The sequence below is a fragment of the Kryptolebias marmoratus genome, linkage group LG14 (genome assembly GCF_001649575.2).
Source record: "Kryptolebias marmoratus isolate JLee-2015 linkage group LG14, ASM164957v2, whole genome shotgun sequence".
Taxonomy (NCBI): Eukaryota; Metazoa; Chordata; class Actinopteri; order Cyprinodontiformes; family Rivulidae; genus Kryptolebias; species Kryptolebias marmoratus.
This window is the reverse complement of record NC_051443.1, coordinates 26,524,503-26,542,910: the sequence shown is the minus strand read 5'-3', so window position 1 is coordinate 26,542,910 and position 18,408 is coordinate 26,524,503. Positions and strand designations below refer to the sequence as shown.

The 18,408-nt window shown below is 45.3% G+C and overlaps 3 protein-coding genes across 4 annotated transcripts in view; 1 reads left to right on the top strand and 2 right to left on the bottom strand.

Annotated features, from left to right (window-relative positions):
- Positions 1–2,648: 2,648 nt before the first annotated feature.
- hsdl2 (hydroxysteroid dehydrogenase like 2) lies at positions 2,649–7,022 on the bottom strand. Its single transcript, XM_017442141.3, has 11 exons — positions 6,884–7,022; positions 5,509–5,672; positions 5,245–5,343; positions 5,030–5,144; positions 4,804–4,907; positions 4,631–4,729; positions 4,360–4,554; positions 4,217–4,288; positions 3,421–3,573; positions 3,208–3,336; positions 2,649–3,111 (listed from the first exon to the last, which is right to left on the bottom strand). The coding sequence occupies exons 1-11, from the start codon at positions 6,898–6,900 to the stop codon at positions 2,996–2,998; spliced, it is 1,263 nt and encodes a 420-aa protein (XP_017297630.1). The 5' UTR covers positions 6,901–7,022; the 3' UTR covers positions 2,649–2,995.
- A 1,107-nt stretch (positions 7,023–8,129) lies between these two features.
- LOC108251739 (polypyrimidine tract-binding protein 3) lies at positions 8,130–13,906 on the top strand. 2 transcript variants are annotated; one of them, XM_017442145.3, is made up of 14 exons: positions 8,130–8,273; positions 9,016–9,067; positions 9,720–9,886; positions 9,997–10,140; positions 10,326–10,484; positions 10,601–10,711; positions 10,804–10,963; positions 11,077–11,136; positions 11,255–11,367; positions 11,450–11,483; positions 11,571–11,663; positions 11,751–11,973; positions 12,062–12,139; positions 12,289–13,906. In XM_017442145.3, exons 2-14 carry the CDS (start codon positions 9,043–9,045, stop codon positions 12,419–12,421), a joined length of 1,500 nt encoding a protein of 499 aa, XP_017297634.1. In that variant the 5' UTR covers positions 8,130–8,273; positions 9,016–9,042; the 3' UTR covers positions 12,422–13,906. The 2 variants fall into 2 exon arrangements, with proteins under 2 accessions (XP_017297634.1, XP_024858901.1); XM_025003133.2 differs by lacking the exon at positions 9,016–9,067 and having other exon boundaries at positions 8,136–8,273.
- Positions 13,907–14,770: 864 nt separating this feature from the next.
- The window catches only part of ugcg (UDP-glucose ceramide glucosyltransferase), a 6,540-nt gene continuing 2,902 nt past the window's right edge, over positions 14,771–18,408 (bottom strand). The window contains exons 3-10 of the mRNA XM_017442140.3: positions 18,220–18,322; positions 18,026–18,127; positions 17,465–17,577; positions 17,208–17,386; positions 17,047–17,133; positions 16,785–16,892; positions 15,950–16,028; positions 14,771–15,590 (exon numbers count right to left, since the gene is read on the bottom strand). Of these exons, the coding sequence (XP_017297629.1) occupies positions 15,420–15,590; positions 15,950–16,028; positions 16,785–16,892; positions 17,047–17,133; positions 17,208–17,386; positions 17,465–17,577; positions 18,026–18,127; positions 18,220–18,322 (942 nt within the window). The 3' untranslated portion in view covers positions 14,771–15,419. The remainder of the gene's footprint in view (positions 15,591–15,949; positions 16,029–16,784; positions 16,893–17,046; positions 17,134–17,207; positions 17,387–17,464; positions 17,578–18,025; positions 18,128–18,219; positions 18,323–18,408) is intronic.

The following is an 18,408-nucleotide window of genomic DNA, read 5'->3' as shown; positions in this document are numbered from 1 at the left end:
TACTACAATGCCTCACACTATAGTGACTTCATATATCCCATCTAGTACCAGTTCCCCAGAGTGTATCCCTGCCAACACCACTGACACCAAATGTTTACCAGTTTATTACCCCCCTTCCCATTTTGAGCTGATGGCAGTCTTTTACCCTGAACTTCCAGCTCCTTCTGATCTTGAGTCAATGTGTTCTATGTATTCTGGACTGCCATGTTCTCCTGATTATGAGCTAATGCAACCCAGCTATCCTAGTTCATCAAATCCTTCTCACACTAAGCTGATGAAGCACGTTCATTCAGGGGCACCATATGCTTTTAATCCTGAGCTAAAGCATCCAATCTACCCAGCTTTGCCCAATAATTATAATCCTGATGGAATGAACCATTTCTATGACAAGCCATCACATGTTTTGAAACCAGAGTTAACACATCCTTTCTATCCTGAGTTGCCACATCCTTCTAATCTTGAGCTTACACACAGCATGAATTCAGGTCCACAATACCCTTTAAATCCTGAGCAATTGCATCCTATCTATCCTGGGTTGCAAGATGCTGCTAACTATGAGCTGATGTCTCAGATCAAACCTGATTTACCAAGTCCTTACAGTTCTGAGTTAATGCAAGCCAACAATCTAAGGCCACCACATCCTCCCAATACTGGGCAAATGCACCCTGATTACCTAGGGCAGCCACATTCCCCCTTTCACCCTGAGCTGCATCCTCCATCAAATCAAAGGCCTTCCCTTCCGATCTATCCTGGACCGCCCTTTCATTCAGATCTTTTGCATGTTGTACACCATAAGCCATCTCAAGTTAATTCACATCAACCTTCATCTGTAAACCAAGGGGTACCCCATCAAGCTCATCAGGATCAATCTTCTTCCATCTACCACAATGTCCATCAAACTTCCTTCAAAACACCCCATCATACACTCAGCAAGCTGCCCCACTCTCGATTCTCTGGACCACCCTACCCTGTGTTTTCTGGACTACACCATCAACGCTTTCCTGGCCCACCCCGGCCTGTGTTCTCCGGGCCACCCTACCATCGCCTTTCTGTGCCAGAGTCCCAAAATCGTTTTGCAAAGCCAGCCTACCGCCAGTTCTCTAGGCTGGCCCACAAACCACCTTCCAGGATGGCCCACCAGTGGCCCTCTGGGTTGGCCCACCCTGTATTCTCAAATAGACATTGGCGTCCCTTTATCAAGCCACCCCACCATGGTTGACCCCTTCCTGCTGCCTTTATTAGGCCTCCACGTCAAGTAAAACCTTTTTTTTTTGGTACCAGAGACAGCACCCCTCAATTAACATATTTAGAAAAATAGGAGGATGTTCTCCATTAGTTTTTTGTATATATTTTATACTTTTTTCCCCATAGTAAAATATCAGTGGTTGCATGTTGCTGTAGTTGCAATGCCATGAAGATACACAGTATGAGCAAGAACAAGTGGCAACAATCACCAACAGAACAAACAACACAAACCAACAAATGATAAAACATTAAATTTAAGCTTGGTTGATATTTTAAATCATAGAAACCTGTTTCAAACATATTAAATGTGTTCTCCATAAACTCTTGAGATTGAGCTTTGACTCAGATACAGAAACAAAGATTATTGGTTTTTATTTCACCCTATACAAATTTCTTGTATGAATTCTAACATAGTTTTATTTTCTAATATTTTTTACGGTTGTTTTTGCCATCACTTGTTTATGTTGTAGTTTTTCAGTGCATTTCACCTTTATGCTGATTTGTAAAATACTTAATGTCATGTATAAAATGTGGTGTATAAACTTGGGATATATCATTGCCAACATTAAACTTCACAAACACAAGTGGAATTGACTTTTGTCCCTTTTATTTACTTGTCAACCACGTTATTTTTGCGTTTATGTTCTTCCTCTATTTCTGCTTTTAGGTACATTTAGCACCCATTCAAAACCACCACTGCTACCAAGTGAGCTTCACATCCAACCATCACATCCCTTTTTCTTTAAAGCAAACTTCCATGAATTTTTCTTTCAGCTGCTCCCATCTGTGGGGATCGCCAAACTCGTACAACAGATTTGGCAATTATTTTACACTGAATGCTATCCCTGATGCAAGCTGGGTTCAAACCCACAGCCTCAGGATTATGAGACCGTAGCACTGACCGCCAGCCACTGTATGATGACTTACATGATGTATAACGACTTTTGCTTTATTATCTGCTTTTGTAGATGGTCTTTAGACTTGGTTTGTTATTCGAGTTATTTGGTAAGGTGGTGCAGATCCTCCTGTTCAGGAAGCAGAATCAGCCTTATCCGTCATACTATGAGTGACCGCCAATGATAGGTAACCATCTGGTCTGGTCTTTGGTCTCATATCTCCAAAGGACATTGTCCCAGAAATCTTTTGGTTGAGTCAGATTAAACTTTACCCCGTACTACAGGAAAAAGACCTTCTCCTGTAACCCTCTTAAAAAAGCCAGACATGTTCAATCTGTTTCTAAATGTCCTGTCATGACCTTTAACCCGCTAACAAAGGCCTGTAGAGTCAGAGATGGAGATCCTTTGAGAGGACATCTTCAGTAACACAATGAGAATGGCTCAACCTGCAGCTTTGTTTAACAGGAAGACCTGCGATTTTTACTGTTTACTACAAAAACACCTGAATCGTGTGTTAAACAGATTTATTTGTCGTTACCATGGCAATACTAAAATTACATCATCAGTGACTGTTAGTGACAAATATTAAAGTATTAAAGATGACACTGATGATTGATGAGCTGACTGTCAACAGCAGCCAATCCTGACCAGTTCAGACCGGTTCAGACCGGTCAGATCTGTCTATCCTCAATCAGGTATATCCTCAGGTGCACTTTGTGTGCATCCCCTGGACAACATCCAGCACGTCAACATGATTACAACTCACAACTGTTTCTTTTTTTATTAAGGCAACACGTACAGCTACAAACACTAGGGAGGCGGAGCTTCAGAGAGCTGTAGGTGGAGCTTCAGCATCACAGCTTGGCCTTGTTCATGCGACTCATCAGCTTCTCCAATTTGATGGCAAGTGCCATGTCGCCTTTGATCCGCAGCTTCCCTGACATGAAGGCCATGGTGGGCTTCAGGTTCCCTGAAACAACACGAGCAGGAAACAGCTGTTACTATGAAAACAGGGCTGCTGTGAAATGGGGTTACAACTGGTGCCGTTGCTATGGTAACAGCTCACCTGAAAACATCTTGCTGAAGTCGCTCGAGTCCATCATCATGACAACGTCAGCTTTGGAAGGTGGCTCACCTTCACCTGCGGTGCCAGAACCGCTCTTCAAGTCCAGGAACCAAACGCCAGTGTGCTCTCCTTATATGGACATTGGTATGTCAATAAGACACCACCAAAGGGTGGAAGTCCTTATATGGACATATATTGGTGTTCTTTTGTTACCTGACAGGTCGAATCTGTAGATGCCCTGTGTTGATTTGACAACGTCCTCGTTGATAACTTCTCTGATGACATCAAAGGTACTTTCTATCGGTCCACCAGAGTGGGGTGTGGACGACGATGATGATGATGATGGTTTGAAGGCTGGCTTTGCTCCTGGCAGCCACAAACACATCAGGGGTCTCATTTAGAAAACTGGCGTACACATAAAAGGAAGCCTAAAACGTGCGTCACTTTCCACACAAAGTTTGTAATCTATAAAACACAAACTTGACGGGAAAATGTGCGGTCCCTCACGCCAACTCTGAGCCATGCGTCCAATATACGCTTGTTTTAGAGACAGGGGGAACTGAAGCCACGCCGCATCATGATTCCTCTCAGATATTTAATTTCACTCCAGAATCAAACTTTAATCTTAGATCGATTTTATCATAAAACTTTTCAAACAGCAGTATTATTTATGCTTCTGCCGGTGAGCCAGAAGTTTCCTCCCCTGGATGATCACCAGGGTGATGTGTCCCACAGATTAACACACGGGGGGGGGCTGTAACCTTTATAGTATTCTCTGTGGTACCTTTTGTAGTATTTGTAGTAGTTTTTCCTGTTGTACTTTCTGTAGGTTTTTGTAGTATTCTCTGTTGTGCTCTGCAGTATATCCTAAACTACTCTCTGTAGTACGTCCTGTAGTATCCCCTGTAGTAGTCCTTGAGTAGTCTCTGTAGTATTGCCTGTAGTTGCCTCTGTAAAGCTCCCTGTAGTACTCTCTGTAATACTCCGTGTTGTACACTGTAGTACTCACCGTGCTCCTCCAACTGTTTGACCAGCGTCTCCGGTGCTTCGTCCAGGAAAAAGTCCGGCAGCAGGGGGTGACCTGTGGACCAATCAGAAGCCTCTGTGAGTACCATGTGTTAAAGTGTAGTGGCTCGGTTAGCTTGCAGTCACCTGGTTGTACAGCGTACTGATCGAAGTCCATAACGCCATGGGCTTTAAGGACGTCCTCATCCACCAGAAAGTGTCCCGTGTAGTCTTTCGGTTTAGACAGGATGGCATAGGCAGCATCAGCGATGATGTCTGCTTTACGACACTGTTTACCAACCCCATCGCCACCCAGCATATCCATGGCAGCAGTCTGGATCGCTATGCCAACAACACAGAGTGAGAATTAGCATGGTGAGGGGGGATCCTGTTAGCCTGCTGACCGTTGGCTACTGACCAGTTTTGGGCCAGAGGGCGTTAACGGCGATTTGACCTCTGAACTCCTCTGCCATTCCCAGGACGCACATAGACATGCCGTACTTCGCCATGGTGTATGCTGACAAAGGCCAAATTGCAAACATGTTACTGATGAACAGGAGGGAAGGGGGGTCACCAGGCTGCCATGGTTACCTGTGTGGTTCTTGAACCAGACAGGGTTCAAGTTCAGGGGAGGAGATAGGTTCAGGATGTGGGGACTGCGACTCTTCAGCAAGTGAGGGATGACTGTCTTCGACCTGACAAGGACAAGAACTCATTAACCACAACACCTCGTCAAACAGAGCTGGTTAGATTTAGATTTAGTGAGTTTGCAGATTTCTCTGTGTGTTTAGTGACGTGTGTATTCTCAGCATCCTACGTCAGGTATGTCCCTCTCAGGTTGATTCCCAGCATCAGGTCAACCTTCTTCATTGGCGTCTCCAGAGTTCCTGTCAGACTGATGGCGCTAGCGTTGTTCACCAGGATGTCAATACCTGCCAGCAAGAGATGACATCATTTTCGATATCAGGTTTGACCTCTAAACCAATCAGAAAAAGGTCACGTGACCTCATGCAGGAAGGATAAGTCTTCTACCTCCAAATGTTTCAACAGCTTTCTGAACAGCTGCTCCGATCTGCTGCTCATCTCGAATGTCCACAATGCATGGCAGGGCCTTTCCCCCCGCCGCCTCCACTGAAACGGACAATACAGTTACACACACACACACCACTACACACAGTGAACAATGTCAGGGTTATGCTAATGTACCCATTCTCTCCAGATGTGTTAGCAGTTAGCCTGTTAGCTCACCCTCGTCTGCAGTAGATGTTGGTGTTAGCTGTTAGCCTGTTAGCTCACCCTCGTCTGCAGCGGTGTAGATGGTTCCAGGCAGCTTCGGGTGGGGCTCAGCAGTCTTGGCTGCGATGACGATGTTAGCTCCATCTCTTGCAGCTTTCAGAGCGATGGCTTTACCAATTCCTCGACTCGCTCCGGTGATGAAGAGCGTGCAGCCAGCGAGCTTCCTGACACACAAACACACAACACTGATGGTAAATTATTTCCACCCCTCCTTTGTTTCTCTGTCTTTCTGAGTTCTGAATTCAAAAAAATGTTTCAGATTTAACTTTTTCAACTTTAACACAGAGAAGACAAAATTTTAATCCAACAAAAAAATAACAACTAAAAACACAAACAAATTTGAAAATGACCACCAAGGCCAGAGCATGAATACAAAATAATGCGATCCGGATCATAATGTGAACAAGCACAAAAAAGTAATCCCTTGATTCTGTGACAACCCCAAGATTTCCTGAACATTTCATCCAAATCTGTTTTACTTTTTACCTGATCTTTGCTGACACACAAACAAACCAACAGACAATCAGAAAAATATTTTATGTTTGTAAACATCGAAAATCAATTAGGTACTTTTTAGATGTCACATTTTTAAAACAGAATTTTTAAAGGCCAATATATATTTAGGAATTTATTGATTAGCAATATATTTCAATATTTTAAAATGCTGTTTTTTGTGTTTTATTGCCCAAAACACCTACGTTTATACATTTTAAAGCTTTTAATATTTTATTTATACAATTCTTTTTATCTTTTATCCATTTTGATTTATGTACATTTTGTATAAAGTTCGACTGTAGCGTCACTTACCTTCCGGTTTAGTTTTCACAATAAAAGCCTCAGCGAGCCAACGCCACCGTATTGTTTAATTTTGAAGTAGTACTTCCTGTCTGATTATTAGTTAATAAAGTTATCGAACTCTACATTCAGTTCTTTAGGTTTAGAACACACGAACCGAACCGGTAACTTGTCTTTATGTCAGCTGGACCAATAAAAACCCCGCGTTAGTTCGCCGGAAGTACTGTTATCCTGCGAGCTAATGGAAAGCTAACGACGGTGCAGCTGTCGCCAGACTCCCATTGAAACTGACGGTTTTACACTGCCTTGCTCAAAGGTCAGAGGACTGAGGCAGGAGGAAGAAATGTGCAAAGATTTTAAAACAAAACCCTTAAATCATCAGTTCGGCTGCAGAAAACCCAAGATCCCCGCCAGCAGATCCAATAAAATCAACGATCACTGTCAGAACCTCTGCAATCGGAACCACCACGGAATTAAACCTCGAACTTTATTTCTGGCTCGTTTTAAAGGGAGTTCTGTATGCGAGAAAACAGAACCTCGGCAGTCAGAACCAGGGCCAGTTCTGTATAGACGGACTCACCCGGTATTTTGCAGCATCTTAGATTACTGATCACTAACTGTGCAACAACTCGTCTTTTTTCACCTTTAACACACTTTTACAGACCCGTCACAACCGGAAGTTGTGTATCTCAAACTTCCGGTGTGCAGCCAAAGATCTCTGCGAATCAACAGGAAGTCTCACTCTGACTGTATTCTTTAGACAGATTGAAAAATAATCTGGATTTTCCTGATTTTGCTGGTCCTGATGATACTTTTAAACAGTTTCTATTCAAGCCTACATCGGTTTTATATTTCATACCTGATGGCCTTAGATTGAAACAATGATGTGATGCCTCTGAGATTTTCTGTTTTCCAATAACTGCTGATGTTTGGGCCCAACTCTCAAACATTTTGTGTGGGACAACAAGAACATTAAATACCAGAATATATAATGTTATTTAAAGACGGAGAGCAAACCTGTAGTCAAGATGTTTCTAATTTCAGTGATATTGTTCAGGTGGAGGAAAGCAGACCTGGTAACATTTTTAATGTGGGGTTAAAGACATCCTGATCCTAAATAACACTGAGGTTCTTTACTTTAGAACTGGAGGCCAAATTAATGCCATCCAGAGGAAGAGAAAGGCTGCAGAGTTTGTTCCTAAGATGGACACATGTCCAGTGTCTGACAGGACAAGTGTAGACACATGTCCACAGGGTGAGGACAGGAGGATATCACCAGTACCTTTCAGCAGTGCTGTTTCTGTTCTGAACTGAAATTCTTTATAAATAAAATTACTCTCCCTGCTGTAATTGTTTCTATCATTAACATGTTTTTCTTTGTCTTTCTTCCTGAACTCCACCTGGACCACTTCCTGTTTGTCTGTGTCTCTTTCTTGTCCTCTCAAACCCCAGCCGGTTGAGGCAGATGGCCGCTCGTCCTGGTTCTGGTTCTGGTTCTGCTGGTGGTTTCTTCCTGTTAAAAGGACTGTCGCTTCTGTTTTTATAAAGTCTGAAGGTAAACTATAACTAAAAAACACAACTTGTTTTATTTGTTATTTTTCCTTTTACATATTTGATTTTTATTTTAGATTTTCGGTGTGTTTTATTTAATTTTTTATGCAGTTATTTTCAAAGATGATTTTTATGCTTTTTAAAAATATATTATTGATTTTTATTGTTTTTTTGTATTTTGATTAAAGGCTCCTGTTTTAATTGAAAATAGTTTATTTAAAATATTTCCTTTCATTTTGTGTAAATTTTTCTGTAATATTTAAAATTTTATTCTGGGGCGTGTCCGCGCCGCCATGTTGTGACGTCACCAAACAGGAAGTGAGCTCGGTGTTCTCTGTGGGAGCTGCGGAGGCTCGCGGACCACAACAACTCTTCCTCTTGTCCTCCTCCTCCTCTTCCTCAGGTTGGACCATGGACCGGTGAGTCCGGAGGACCTACCGAACCTCCCCCGAACCTTCCCCGAACCTTCCCGAACCTCCCCCGCCTCAAGCTTCGCTCCTGCCCGAGCCGCACCTGCGCGCGCCTCTGCCTCCTCCGTCTGTTTGTTGTTGTTTACTTGTTTACTGACACGGTTTCCTCGCGCTCCGTTTCGCGGCTCGCGCCTGTGTTTTGGTTCTGAGTTCGGGCAGAAACGGCGCAGGGTTTGACTGGCTGAAATCTCGCGATAACTCCGAGTTCTCGTTCCGACGGATCCGTTTCTGTAAACAGGTTTTATTCTCTTTACCGGGTCAGAACAGGTCCAAATGAGTTTAATGTTCAGAAACTGTTTCCTTGTGTCATTATGAGTCAGTTAATGAATAAAAGCCACAACCTGTTGTTTCTGTCTGAGGTTCTGATCCACAGAACCGGTTTGACAAACTGAACTGAAACAGGAATGATTAAATTAAATTACTTCTGAAGAAAACAGAAGGGTTTGATCTAAAACACAAACTGAAGGATAAAAACTTGTTCAATCTGAACAGCATTGGAAGAAAAGGCTTTAAAATTAGCCTAAATTTAATTGTTTTTCTTTCTGCTCTTATTTTTATCAAATGAATTTTATGAACTGTCCGTTTTATGAAGAAGAATCATAAACATCTAATTTCTTTTCGTAAAACTGAAACAGCTCAATCAGCAGCTGTTTCATTACTATCTGAACTGATCAGCTGTGTTTTCCTGCAGGGGTCAGAGTTCAGATCGTCTGAGAACATGAGCTCCGCCCACCTGTCCACAGGTGAGTCTCTGCAGCTGCAGGTCTGGGTTCAGTTCGACCCGCTTCCTGTTTCAGAACCTGACTGGTACCAGATTCAGGAGAGGCTCCGACTTCAGGCTGATATCAGACGTTCGATTAAACTCGGATTTAAGATTTTTCTTCGTTAAACTTGAACTCTAAACACAGAAAATGACAGAATCAGAAGCAGGTAAAGGAATAAATCTTTATGGTTTTAATGCTGCTCAAATAAAAACACAGATATTTTTGGTTCCTTCAGAAACTTCAGCTGCTGTTCTGCCTCTTAGCTGCTGTTCTGCCTCATCGTCCCGCTGCCGGAGTAAAATCGATGAAATAAAAACTCGTACGTTCCTGAACCGAGCTGCGGACAGATCTTATTTCTCCTCATTAACCCAGTTTTAGATGCCATGACCTCTAATTTAATGTTGTTTCTGTTTGTTGGCTTGTTTCTGTTGCCTCTCTGAGACTGAGACTGAGGTTTCTGATGCATGTGAGTAAAGTTTCTGTAGACCCTCCTGTTCTGTCCCTGCCTTTAGTCCCGGATCGTCTGCCTTCGGCTACGTGCTAACACTCATTAGCACCTCCCCGTGATGCGTTAACAAACCAGGAATAATGTAGGATTTTTGAGTTTCAGCCCGTGTGTTTGTGTCTGCAGTGGATGGCACTGACCGGCTGTGTGTTTCTGAGCGTGCTCAGTGCGTCCCGTCTCGGGTCCTTCACCTGCGTCAGCTTCCTGCGGACATCTCTGAACAGGAAGTGCTCGCTCTGGCACTTCCCTTTGGCCGAGTGACCAAACTGATCACACTGAGGACCAAAAACCAGGTGATCTTCATCACCATCATCATTACCTCTAACTTGTTGGCACAAGCAGTTCATTGGTCAGGAGGAAGCCCCGCCTCCGGGAGTAACATAAACCTGTTTGTTGTTTTCAGGCGTTTTTAGAGATGGCGTCGGAGGAAGCAGCTGTTGCCATGGTGAACTACTACGCCTCGGCCCCGCCCACCATCAGGAACCAGCCGGTCTTCATTCAGTACTCCACCCACCGCGAGCTCAAAACTGACAATCTGACCAATCAGGTACTGAGCAGCTCAGGCCCCGCCCACTGTGTGTCTGATATGGTTTAATTGCTTCATCGCCATGGGGGAGCAGAGTGGGCGGAGTCTGCTGTCAGCTGACTCTTCCTGTTATTTAATCTGCTGAAGAAACTACTAACAACGTGTTGACTGAAGATGATTGTTTTTTATTGGTTGTTTGTTGGCAGAGGGCTCCGGGGGCGCTGCACGCCATCAGTGCAGCAGCAGTGCATTCTGGGAACATGTCTTCAGGAGATGGGCGGGGCTTAGTTCCTGCTCCGAGTCCGGTTCTGAGAATCATCGTGGAGAACTTGTTTTACCCGGTGACTCTGGAGGTTCTGCAGCAGGTTGTTGTTTACGTTGTTTATTGTTGTTGTTATTTGCAGGTGACATTTAGTTGTTTTAGCCCTGCAGTGTTTGAGTTGTTTACTTGTTGTTTACTCTTTGTGTTGTTGTTGTTCAGATCTTCAGTAAGTTCGGCTCCGTGTTGAAAATCATTACCTTCACCAGAAACAATCAGTTTCAGGCTTTGCTGCAGTTCAGCGACGCCGTGCACGCTCAGCACGCCAAGGCCGTGAGTCACGCGTAGCCGCCACGCACGCGCCACATGTTTGCAGACGTGTGATTGGTCGAGCTCTGGACCAATCAGACTGCCGTATCTTTCAGTCTCTGGACGGTCAAAACATCTACAACGGCTGCTGCACGCTCAGGATCGACTTCTCCAAACTGAGCGCGCTCAACGTCAAATACAACAACGACAAGAGCCGCGACTTCACCCGAACCGACCTGCCGACCGGCGAGCTGGAGCCCGCCACCGCCGCCTTCGGTAGGCCGAGAGGCGGGGCAGACCGCCAACTCCTACTCCTCCACTCCTGTTGTCATTCAGAATGTGCCTGTGAGGGGGCGGGGCTCATCAGGTTACCTGTTTGTGTGTTTCAGGTGTAGCCCTGCCGCCATACGGAGCAGCAGCGTTCCCGCCCACCTTCCACCAACACACAGGTGAGTCACTTCCTTTCCAGGTGTTTTTGCTTTTGTTTGGTTCCTTCAAATAAAGTTTTTCCGTCCTCAGGCCTGCTGTAAATAAAGTTTGTTGTAAATAAAGTTTTTCCGTCCTCAGGCCTGCCCGTGGCGGCCGTCCCCGGCTCGTTGGTGTCTCCTCCTCGCGTGGCGCTGCAGGTAGCGCCCCCTGCTGTCCACTCGGTGCTGCTGGTGTCGAACCTGAACCCAGAGGTCAGAGGTCACACACAGATCAGCTGACCAATTAGAGCGGAGCAGTTTGAACTAACTTTATTGGCCCTTTTTGTTTGTGCAGAAGGTTTCTCCTCACTGCCTCTTCATCCTGTTTGGTGAGAAACTTCTTTTAAAGAACTTTTTAACTTCAGCTGCTTCTGCTGATGTTGATGTTTTTGTTTACCTGTTTTTGTTTGTTGCAGGTGTTTATGGAGACGTTCAGAGAGTGAAAATCCTCTTCAATAAGAAAGAAAACGCTTTGGTTCAGATGAGCGATGGAACTCAGGCTCAGCTGGGTCAGAACCGTCTTTATTTGGGTGGAGAAGAAAGTCTGTGGAGTATTCGGTCTCATGAAAATCTGTTCTTCCTTTTTCCCGGCGCAGCCATGAGTCACTTGAACGGCCAGCGTCTCCATGGTAACGTGATCCGGGTGACACTGTCCAAACACCCGGTGGTGCAGCTGCCTCGCGGAGGGGCGGGGCAAGAAGAGCAGGCGCTGACTCAGGACTTCTCAGGCTCCACCCTCCACCGCTTCAAGAAACCTGGATCGAAAAATTTTAACAACATCTTCCCTCCGTCTGCGACACTGCACCTGTCCAACATCCCGTAAGACCGCCCCCTTTCTGTTCCACCTGATGGTCTGGTGTCTCTGTCCTCGCGTCTCTGTCCTCACGTCTCTGTCCTCGTCTCCTAGCTCCTCGGTCTGTGAGGACGCCCTGAAGGATTTATTCTCCTCCAGAGGATTCACCGTCAAAGCCTTCAAGTTTTTCCAGTAAGTTTCAGCTGTGAGGACGAAAATACTATGGTACAAATACATTCATCTGTCTGTGTATATATATATATATATATATATATATACGCAGTAGGTAGGTGTTCTCTGAGTGGTCAGGTGTGATGATGTCATATCCTCTGATGTCACAGGAAGGACAGGAAGATGGCTCTGATGCAGCTGGCGTCGGTTGAGGAGGCCATTGAAGCTCTGATCGAGCTGCACGACCACCAACTGGACCACAACCAGCACCTCCGGGTCTCTTTCTCCAAGTCCACTATCTGACCGCCGCCCCCTCGGAGCTCAGTAGCCAATCAGAGCGTGGGGCCTCCTGGTTGGACCTCGGCGGCGACAGACGGACCAACAGAGGTCAGAATCCTGTGCCTACAAGCCGCCTGACATGGACCGTGGTTACAGAGCTTGTCGCCATGGTTACAGAGCACATTCCAGAGCAGAGTAGCAGAGCATTGTGGGTAACGGAGTCCAGCAGAAAGCTGATGTGAGTGTGAAGCTTCTGTGTTTAAATGTTAAAATAATGTGGTGCAGAAAAAAAAACTCATCAGGAAAACAGAACCTGCCTTTTCCCGGAACCACTCCTAGTTTTAACGTTTATTATTTGTACGAAGTTTTTCTGTTTCCGATCATCTTCTGATCAGCTGTACGAAGTTTGTTTTTGTTCATCATTTTTTCTTTTATAAACTGTTTTCTGTTTACTCTTCTTGCTGTTAATATTCCACAGTCTTCTGTGCCTTATTTTTCTGGATTTTTACCGGCCTGTAGGGGGCGCTGCTCGGCTGGATGTTTGTGTTTGTATCTCTGGGTTTTTTGCAGATTTTTTAATTTGTTTTTTTCTGCTGTGGCGTGTTGCTGCAGTGCATTGTGGGAGGGTTTTTTAATGTTGGGTGTATTTATACTGTAAACGTGTGATTGGTGAGGCTGTCGACGTCCCGCCCTCCTGTGTGAGTGAGCTGAGCTGTGATTGGTTGAGAGCTTGGGGGAGTGGTTAAAACACTTGTCTGTTTTTGATTTTAATTTATTTTTTGTTAATTTAAACGTTTTGCTTCCTGTTTTGAGTTGAAGCTGCAGGTTTGCCTTGTGACCCCGTTTATTTTTTTTAAAACAAGCTGTTATCTTGAAATAACTTTTCTGGACGTAACGAGTTCTAACAACGCCATAAGAAAACTCAGGATTACAGCTTGTGTATCTCAGTTATCTCGATCATGACCTGTTCTCTTCAGATAACGGGTTTTTATTCCTTAATTTCAAAATAAATTCATAAAATCAATTTCCAACCATGACCTGTTTTGAAATTTCTACAGAAAAAGATCTTTAAAAAAGTGAACAATCCTTTTTTCTATTTAATGTTTAATAAGTTTTGGGTGCTTCTGGTTTATTCTTCACAGATTTGATTTAGTTGCGCTCCAGTTTTTAAATTATTTTTTAAATCAGCCGTCACATGACCTGTCAGTAAGTTATTGATGTTTCTGTATTTATTAATAATTTAAAGAAAGTCACGTAATCTGGACGTGCTGGGCTTTTATTTTGAAGCTGTCCTTCCTGTCCCTGACAGGTATGTGACGGCTCACCTGTCTGGATGTGGTTGTGGTGCATTGTGGGAGCCGGCGGGACGTCGTTGTTGTTCTATGAATTATTTTAAATAAGCAGCAATGCATGATGGGAAAGTTCGACTTGTTGAATCTTTATTTATTCTGAAAGTGTGACAGGAAGTTGTAGCATGAATCACTGAATAAATAAATCTGACAACCAATGGCTGCGACCCATCTGTCCAAGCTCCACCCACAGCCAGTCCTGCCAGCCAATCACAGAGCAGGACCTACATGGATAAAACTTTATTGTTCCAGCGAACGCACAGTCCTCGGCTGTGATTGGTCGGTTCAGATAACAGCAGATATTAATCTTATAAAAACAAAATAATTTACAAATAAAATCCGTACAACGGAGGTTCATCCGACAACTGATGATGTCATCACTCGAACCCCCGGAGGCTGGCACCCGCGCACACACACACACACGCACGACTGAACAAGCTTCAGAGAAATGTGTCCGGGGTTTTTAGGTCCTTTTTTATTTTTCAATGTTGAAATGTTTCGACCTTTTAAATTTCAGAATACTGGAGTTTCTGTTTGTTTGTTTACAACAACAATTCTCTGATTGGATGAATGTTTTTCTTTCCTTAAACTTCTGTTGAGTTTCAGACTTTCTGCTTTTATCCTGAAAACAAAGACGAGTTTTTAATTTATTTACATTTCATCTTTTTACAAAAATACACCAACTGGTTTTGAATCAAATATTTTGTTTCCAGTTGTGTTTGGCTCTGCAGAAACAAATAATAAATAAAAAAGAGAAACTTTTTGTTCTGTGTTTTAACATCCGGTCAGACATTTTAATCTCTGGACTAAACGAAACACATCGAGGCTCGTCTGCAGGGAAGATTTAACTTTTAAGCAGAAAGTCTGATTTCTCTGCAGATCTGAACTGAAGGACTTCCAGTCCTCGAGTCCAACAGAACCAGAACCGTCAGCGAGCGCGGAGCTTCAAACACTGCAGAAATCTAAACTTTTACTTTGAAATCCGTCTGACTTCCTGTCTAATCTGCCTTTTTTAATCATCAGATTTAATCCATCACTTCCAGTCGGGTCAACCGGTTCTGTGCGGATTCTTACTGGTTTTTGAGGAACGGAGTCAGAACCAAACAGGAAGTGCTCACGTCACAGAGCTTTTATCTCCTCTGAGTTCTGGTTCGACCCGTTTTTATCTCTGATTTTATCGCCGGTTCTGGGAGGGATCTGATTGGTCGAGCTGCAGCTTGTTGGTTTGTGAGGAACTTAATCAGCCAATCACATTTGTTTCCTGTTTTGAGTCATCCAGAAACAGGAAGTCTGAGCTCACCTCTCGGTCACAAGACATTTCCTGTAAATTTCAAAATAAGAATTTTGAAGCTGTTCTAACTTCCTGTTCAGCGTTCTGCTTTAGTTTTTGGATTTTAAAAGAGCCAGTGAGGAGTTAACTGATCCGAGATCAGTTATTCAGTGCGATGCTTCACTCCGTCCGGTTTTCTTTTTGTTCTCCGTTCCTGCGCTCTGATTGGCTCGCTCTGCCATCGTTTCTTTTAGCACCAACAGAAACATAAATAGTTAAAACACACACACACACACACACACAGGTTCTTCTCATATAAAACAAACATCAGTCTCTGTCTGCTTCTCCTCCTCCTCTTTGTGATGATGATGATGATGTCAGGGAGTGGACGTTGCCGTGGTAACTACACGTCCAGGATCTCCTCGGCGGTGCCGCCACAGCGCAGCCGGTACCGGCTGGTCCTCCAGCTGATGGTGGGGTCCCACAGAGCCGACAGGAAGATCTGGACGGCCATGGACTCCCGGATGAACCAGGCGACGGCGAAGTCCAGCTTGGAGAAGCTCAGAGGACCGCCCTGCGTGATGTCATCAACCAACCAGCCAATCAGAACAATCCTTAACATTAAATTTGGACTTTTTGGTGAAACCTGATCAACGAACTAACTAAGTAAACTAAACTAACTAAGTTTGTCTGTTTGACAAAAAGGTTTAAATGATTTGTGATGATTTAATTCATTTTCTCCTGAACCTGGTCTCACAACCCAAACAGACCCGGGTTTTGTTCTGGAACCATCTGGACTGAAGGTCTGATCACATGATCAACCTGCAGAGCCTAAATGCACCTTTGACCCCGAGTTTCTGTTTATAGCTTCCTGTTCTGATAAGCACAGGAGGAAACAGCAGTCTGTCCTTTCAGAATAAAAGCCTGAGGTACCTGGACTCCGGTAAGCTGGATGTAGTCTGCGATGAACCAGGCGAGACAGTGACACATGAAGAAGACCATCATGTCCCACCTGAAACACAAACACACACTCAGCTGATTGGTTTCCATGGAGACCGCAGCCCCATGGCCCCGCCCTCTCCTGAATATGACCCAGAACCAAACAGGAAGTGATGGTGTTTCTACCACAAGTTTTATCTCCAGCAGGATGTTCAGTTCTGGAGGTCCTGAATCAGGACCCCGGATCAGGACCCCGGATCAGGATCCTGGATCAGGATCCCGGATCAGGACCCCGGATCAGGACCCCGGATCAGGACCCCTGATCAGGACCCTGGATCAGGATCCTGGATCAGGACCCTGGATCAGGACCCTGGATCAGGATCAGGACCCCGGATAAGGACCCCGGATCAGGACCCCGGATAAGGACCCCGGATCAGGACCCCGGATCAGGACCCCGGATCAGGACCCCGAATCAGGACCCCGGATCAGGACCCCGGATCAGGATCCTGGATCAGGACCCCTGATCAGGATCCTGGATCAGGACCCCGAATCAGGACCCCGGATCAGGATCCCGGATCAGGACCCCGAATCAGGACTCCGGATCAGGACCCCGGATCAGGACCCTGGATCAGGACCCCGGATCAGGACCCCGGATCAGGAGCAGTAACTCGGTGTGTGTTAACCTGAATATCTGACTTCCTGCTGATTACGTTAACCTCGGGTTAGGCTCCGCCCCCAGCGTGTTAACATGTGAATGACCAGTGTTCCACTTAAACATCAGGTGTTGTAAGCCCCACCCACCAGGCTCCTGCTCTCTGATTGGCCGTACCTGAACACGTGATGAGCAGCCCAGCCGATGATGAGGCTGGCGAGGAAGCACTCGGAGATGGGCTCCAGGACCGTGGCCGGAACCATGTTGATCCGCAGCTTCGTCCACCTGTTCAAACAAACTTTATTAACAACAGTGCTCGTTTACAAACACCAACATTTCAGTTCCTGAAAGAACAGGAAATTACTTTTGACCTTCTTCTAAGCTCCACCCCTATGAAGCAAATCTAAACCAGCCAATCAGGTGGCAGCTGGGAGCTCACCTGATCATCCTGGACTGGAACTGACCAATGGAGTATGAGCCCGAGTTCTGCAGCGCCACCTGCGTAGCCATGGAGAACTTCCAGCCCCTGAGGAGGAAACAGAAACGTGTCACTTCCTGAATGAATCAGTGTCAGCCATGTGCTAACGTTAGCATGCTAACCTGTCGGCGATGGCTTTGGCCATGAAGTAATCCTCAGCGATATACTGAGCGAAGGTCACAAGTCCGCCCGCCTGGTCCAACACGTCCTTCCTCATCAGACATGACATTCCCGTCACACACTTGATCCCCGTCACGTTAGCAGAAATATAGGAGCGCGGGTGGGACGTCCCGAAGTACACCTGGGCACAGGTGAGCTTCCATTAGCCAAAGAAAGCCTGTAATCCTGCCCCGCCAACAACAAAACCGTGTGACCCCACCTGTTCCAGCGTGGCGGCGAAGCCTTGGCGGTCAGCGACGTACGGCAGCCCGTGGACCAGCCCCACCTTCTCTGTCATCTGATTGGTCAGATCTGTCAGGGTGTCGGGTTTCACTGAAGAGCAGAGGTGAAGGTGAGTCAGCAGCTGCAGCGTAGAGCCAGAGAAGTCAGCTTAAATCTTGGATTAACCCGTTTCTAAAGTTTACCAGAAGTTAACCCGTCTGGGAGGAACAGTTTGTAGTTTAACAGAAAATGAACTCGTTGGTATGAATTTCTTATCAACCAGCTGGAACAAACGGGACCCTGCAGGCCTTCAGATCCTCCAACTGAAGGCACTACGAGCAGATTTCTGACTCATTTCATCACAGAACTCTTCACTTTATATTCCTAAAGATGGTGAACTGGGACGACAGCAGAACTCATGAACACCTTGCTCTTTGTGCTGAACACAAACTAAATGCTTTGAGACAAAGACGTCCGTCACACTTTAAAGCAGCCGAGTTCTGCTCCACGCCTCTCCTGGTTCCATGAAGCTCGCTTCATTTCTGGTTCTGGTTCTGACCTTTGATGCCGCTGTCACAGATCCACACCAGGCCGTATTTAGCTCCTTCGTATCCTGGCATCAGGTTGTTGATCTTAGGGTTGATTCCAACCTTCTTCCCCCCTGAAAACCAACACAAGCTAACGTTAGCAGCTAAAAGGGGCGGAGCAAAAACCAGACTAAACTATTACAAACAATCAGGAAGCTTTACTCACCGATGAAGAGGCGGGCGTCCACGCTTGGATATTTACCCAAAAGCTTCTTACAAACATCGACAGCTGGATCGTCCTGATCCTGAACGCAGAGCAGGAGCTCGTACTGCAAACACACACCTGAGTTACTGCTAACACACACCTGAGTCACTGCTAACACACACCTGAGTCACTGCTAACACACACCTGAGT

What these genes read in the sequence shown, in the direction of transcription:
- hsdl2 (XM_017442141.3), bottom strand. An exon ending in CTACACCGCTGCAGACGAGG is followed by an intron (nt 5,344 to 5,508) that starts GTGAGCTAACAG and finishes TGTCCGTTTCAG; the next exon opens with TGGAGGCGGCGGGGGGAAAG. An exon ending in CAAACAGTTGGAGGAGCACG is followed by an intron (nt 3,574 to 4,216) that starts GTGAGTACTACA and finishes TGTGGCTGCCAG; the next exon opens with GAGCAAAGCCAGCCTTCAAA.
- LOC108251739 (XM_017442145.3), top strand. Translation starts at nt 9,043, where the DNA reads ATGAGCTCCGCCCACCTGTCCACAG. An exon ending in CACTGAGGACCAAAAACCAG is followed by an intron (nt 9,887 to 9,996) that starts GTGATCTTCATC and finishes TGTTGTTTTCAG; the next exon opens with GCGTTTTTAGAGATGGCGTC. An exon ending in CTGACAATCTGACCAATCAG is followed by an intron (nt 10,141 to 10,325) that starts GTACTGAGCAGC and finishes GTTTGTTGGCAG; the next exon opens with AGGGCTCCGGGGGCGCTGCA.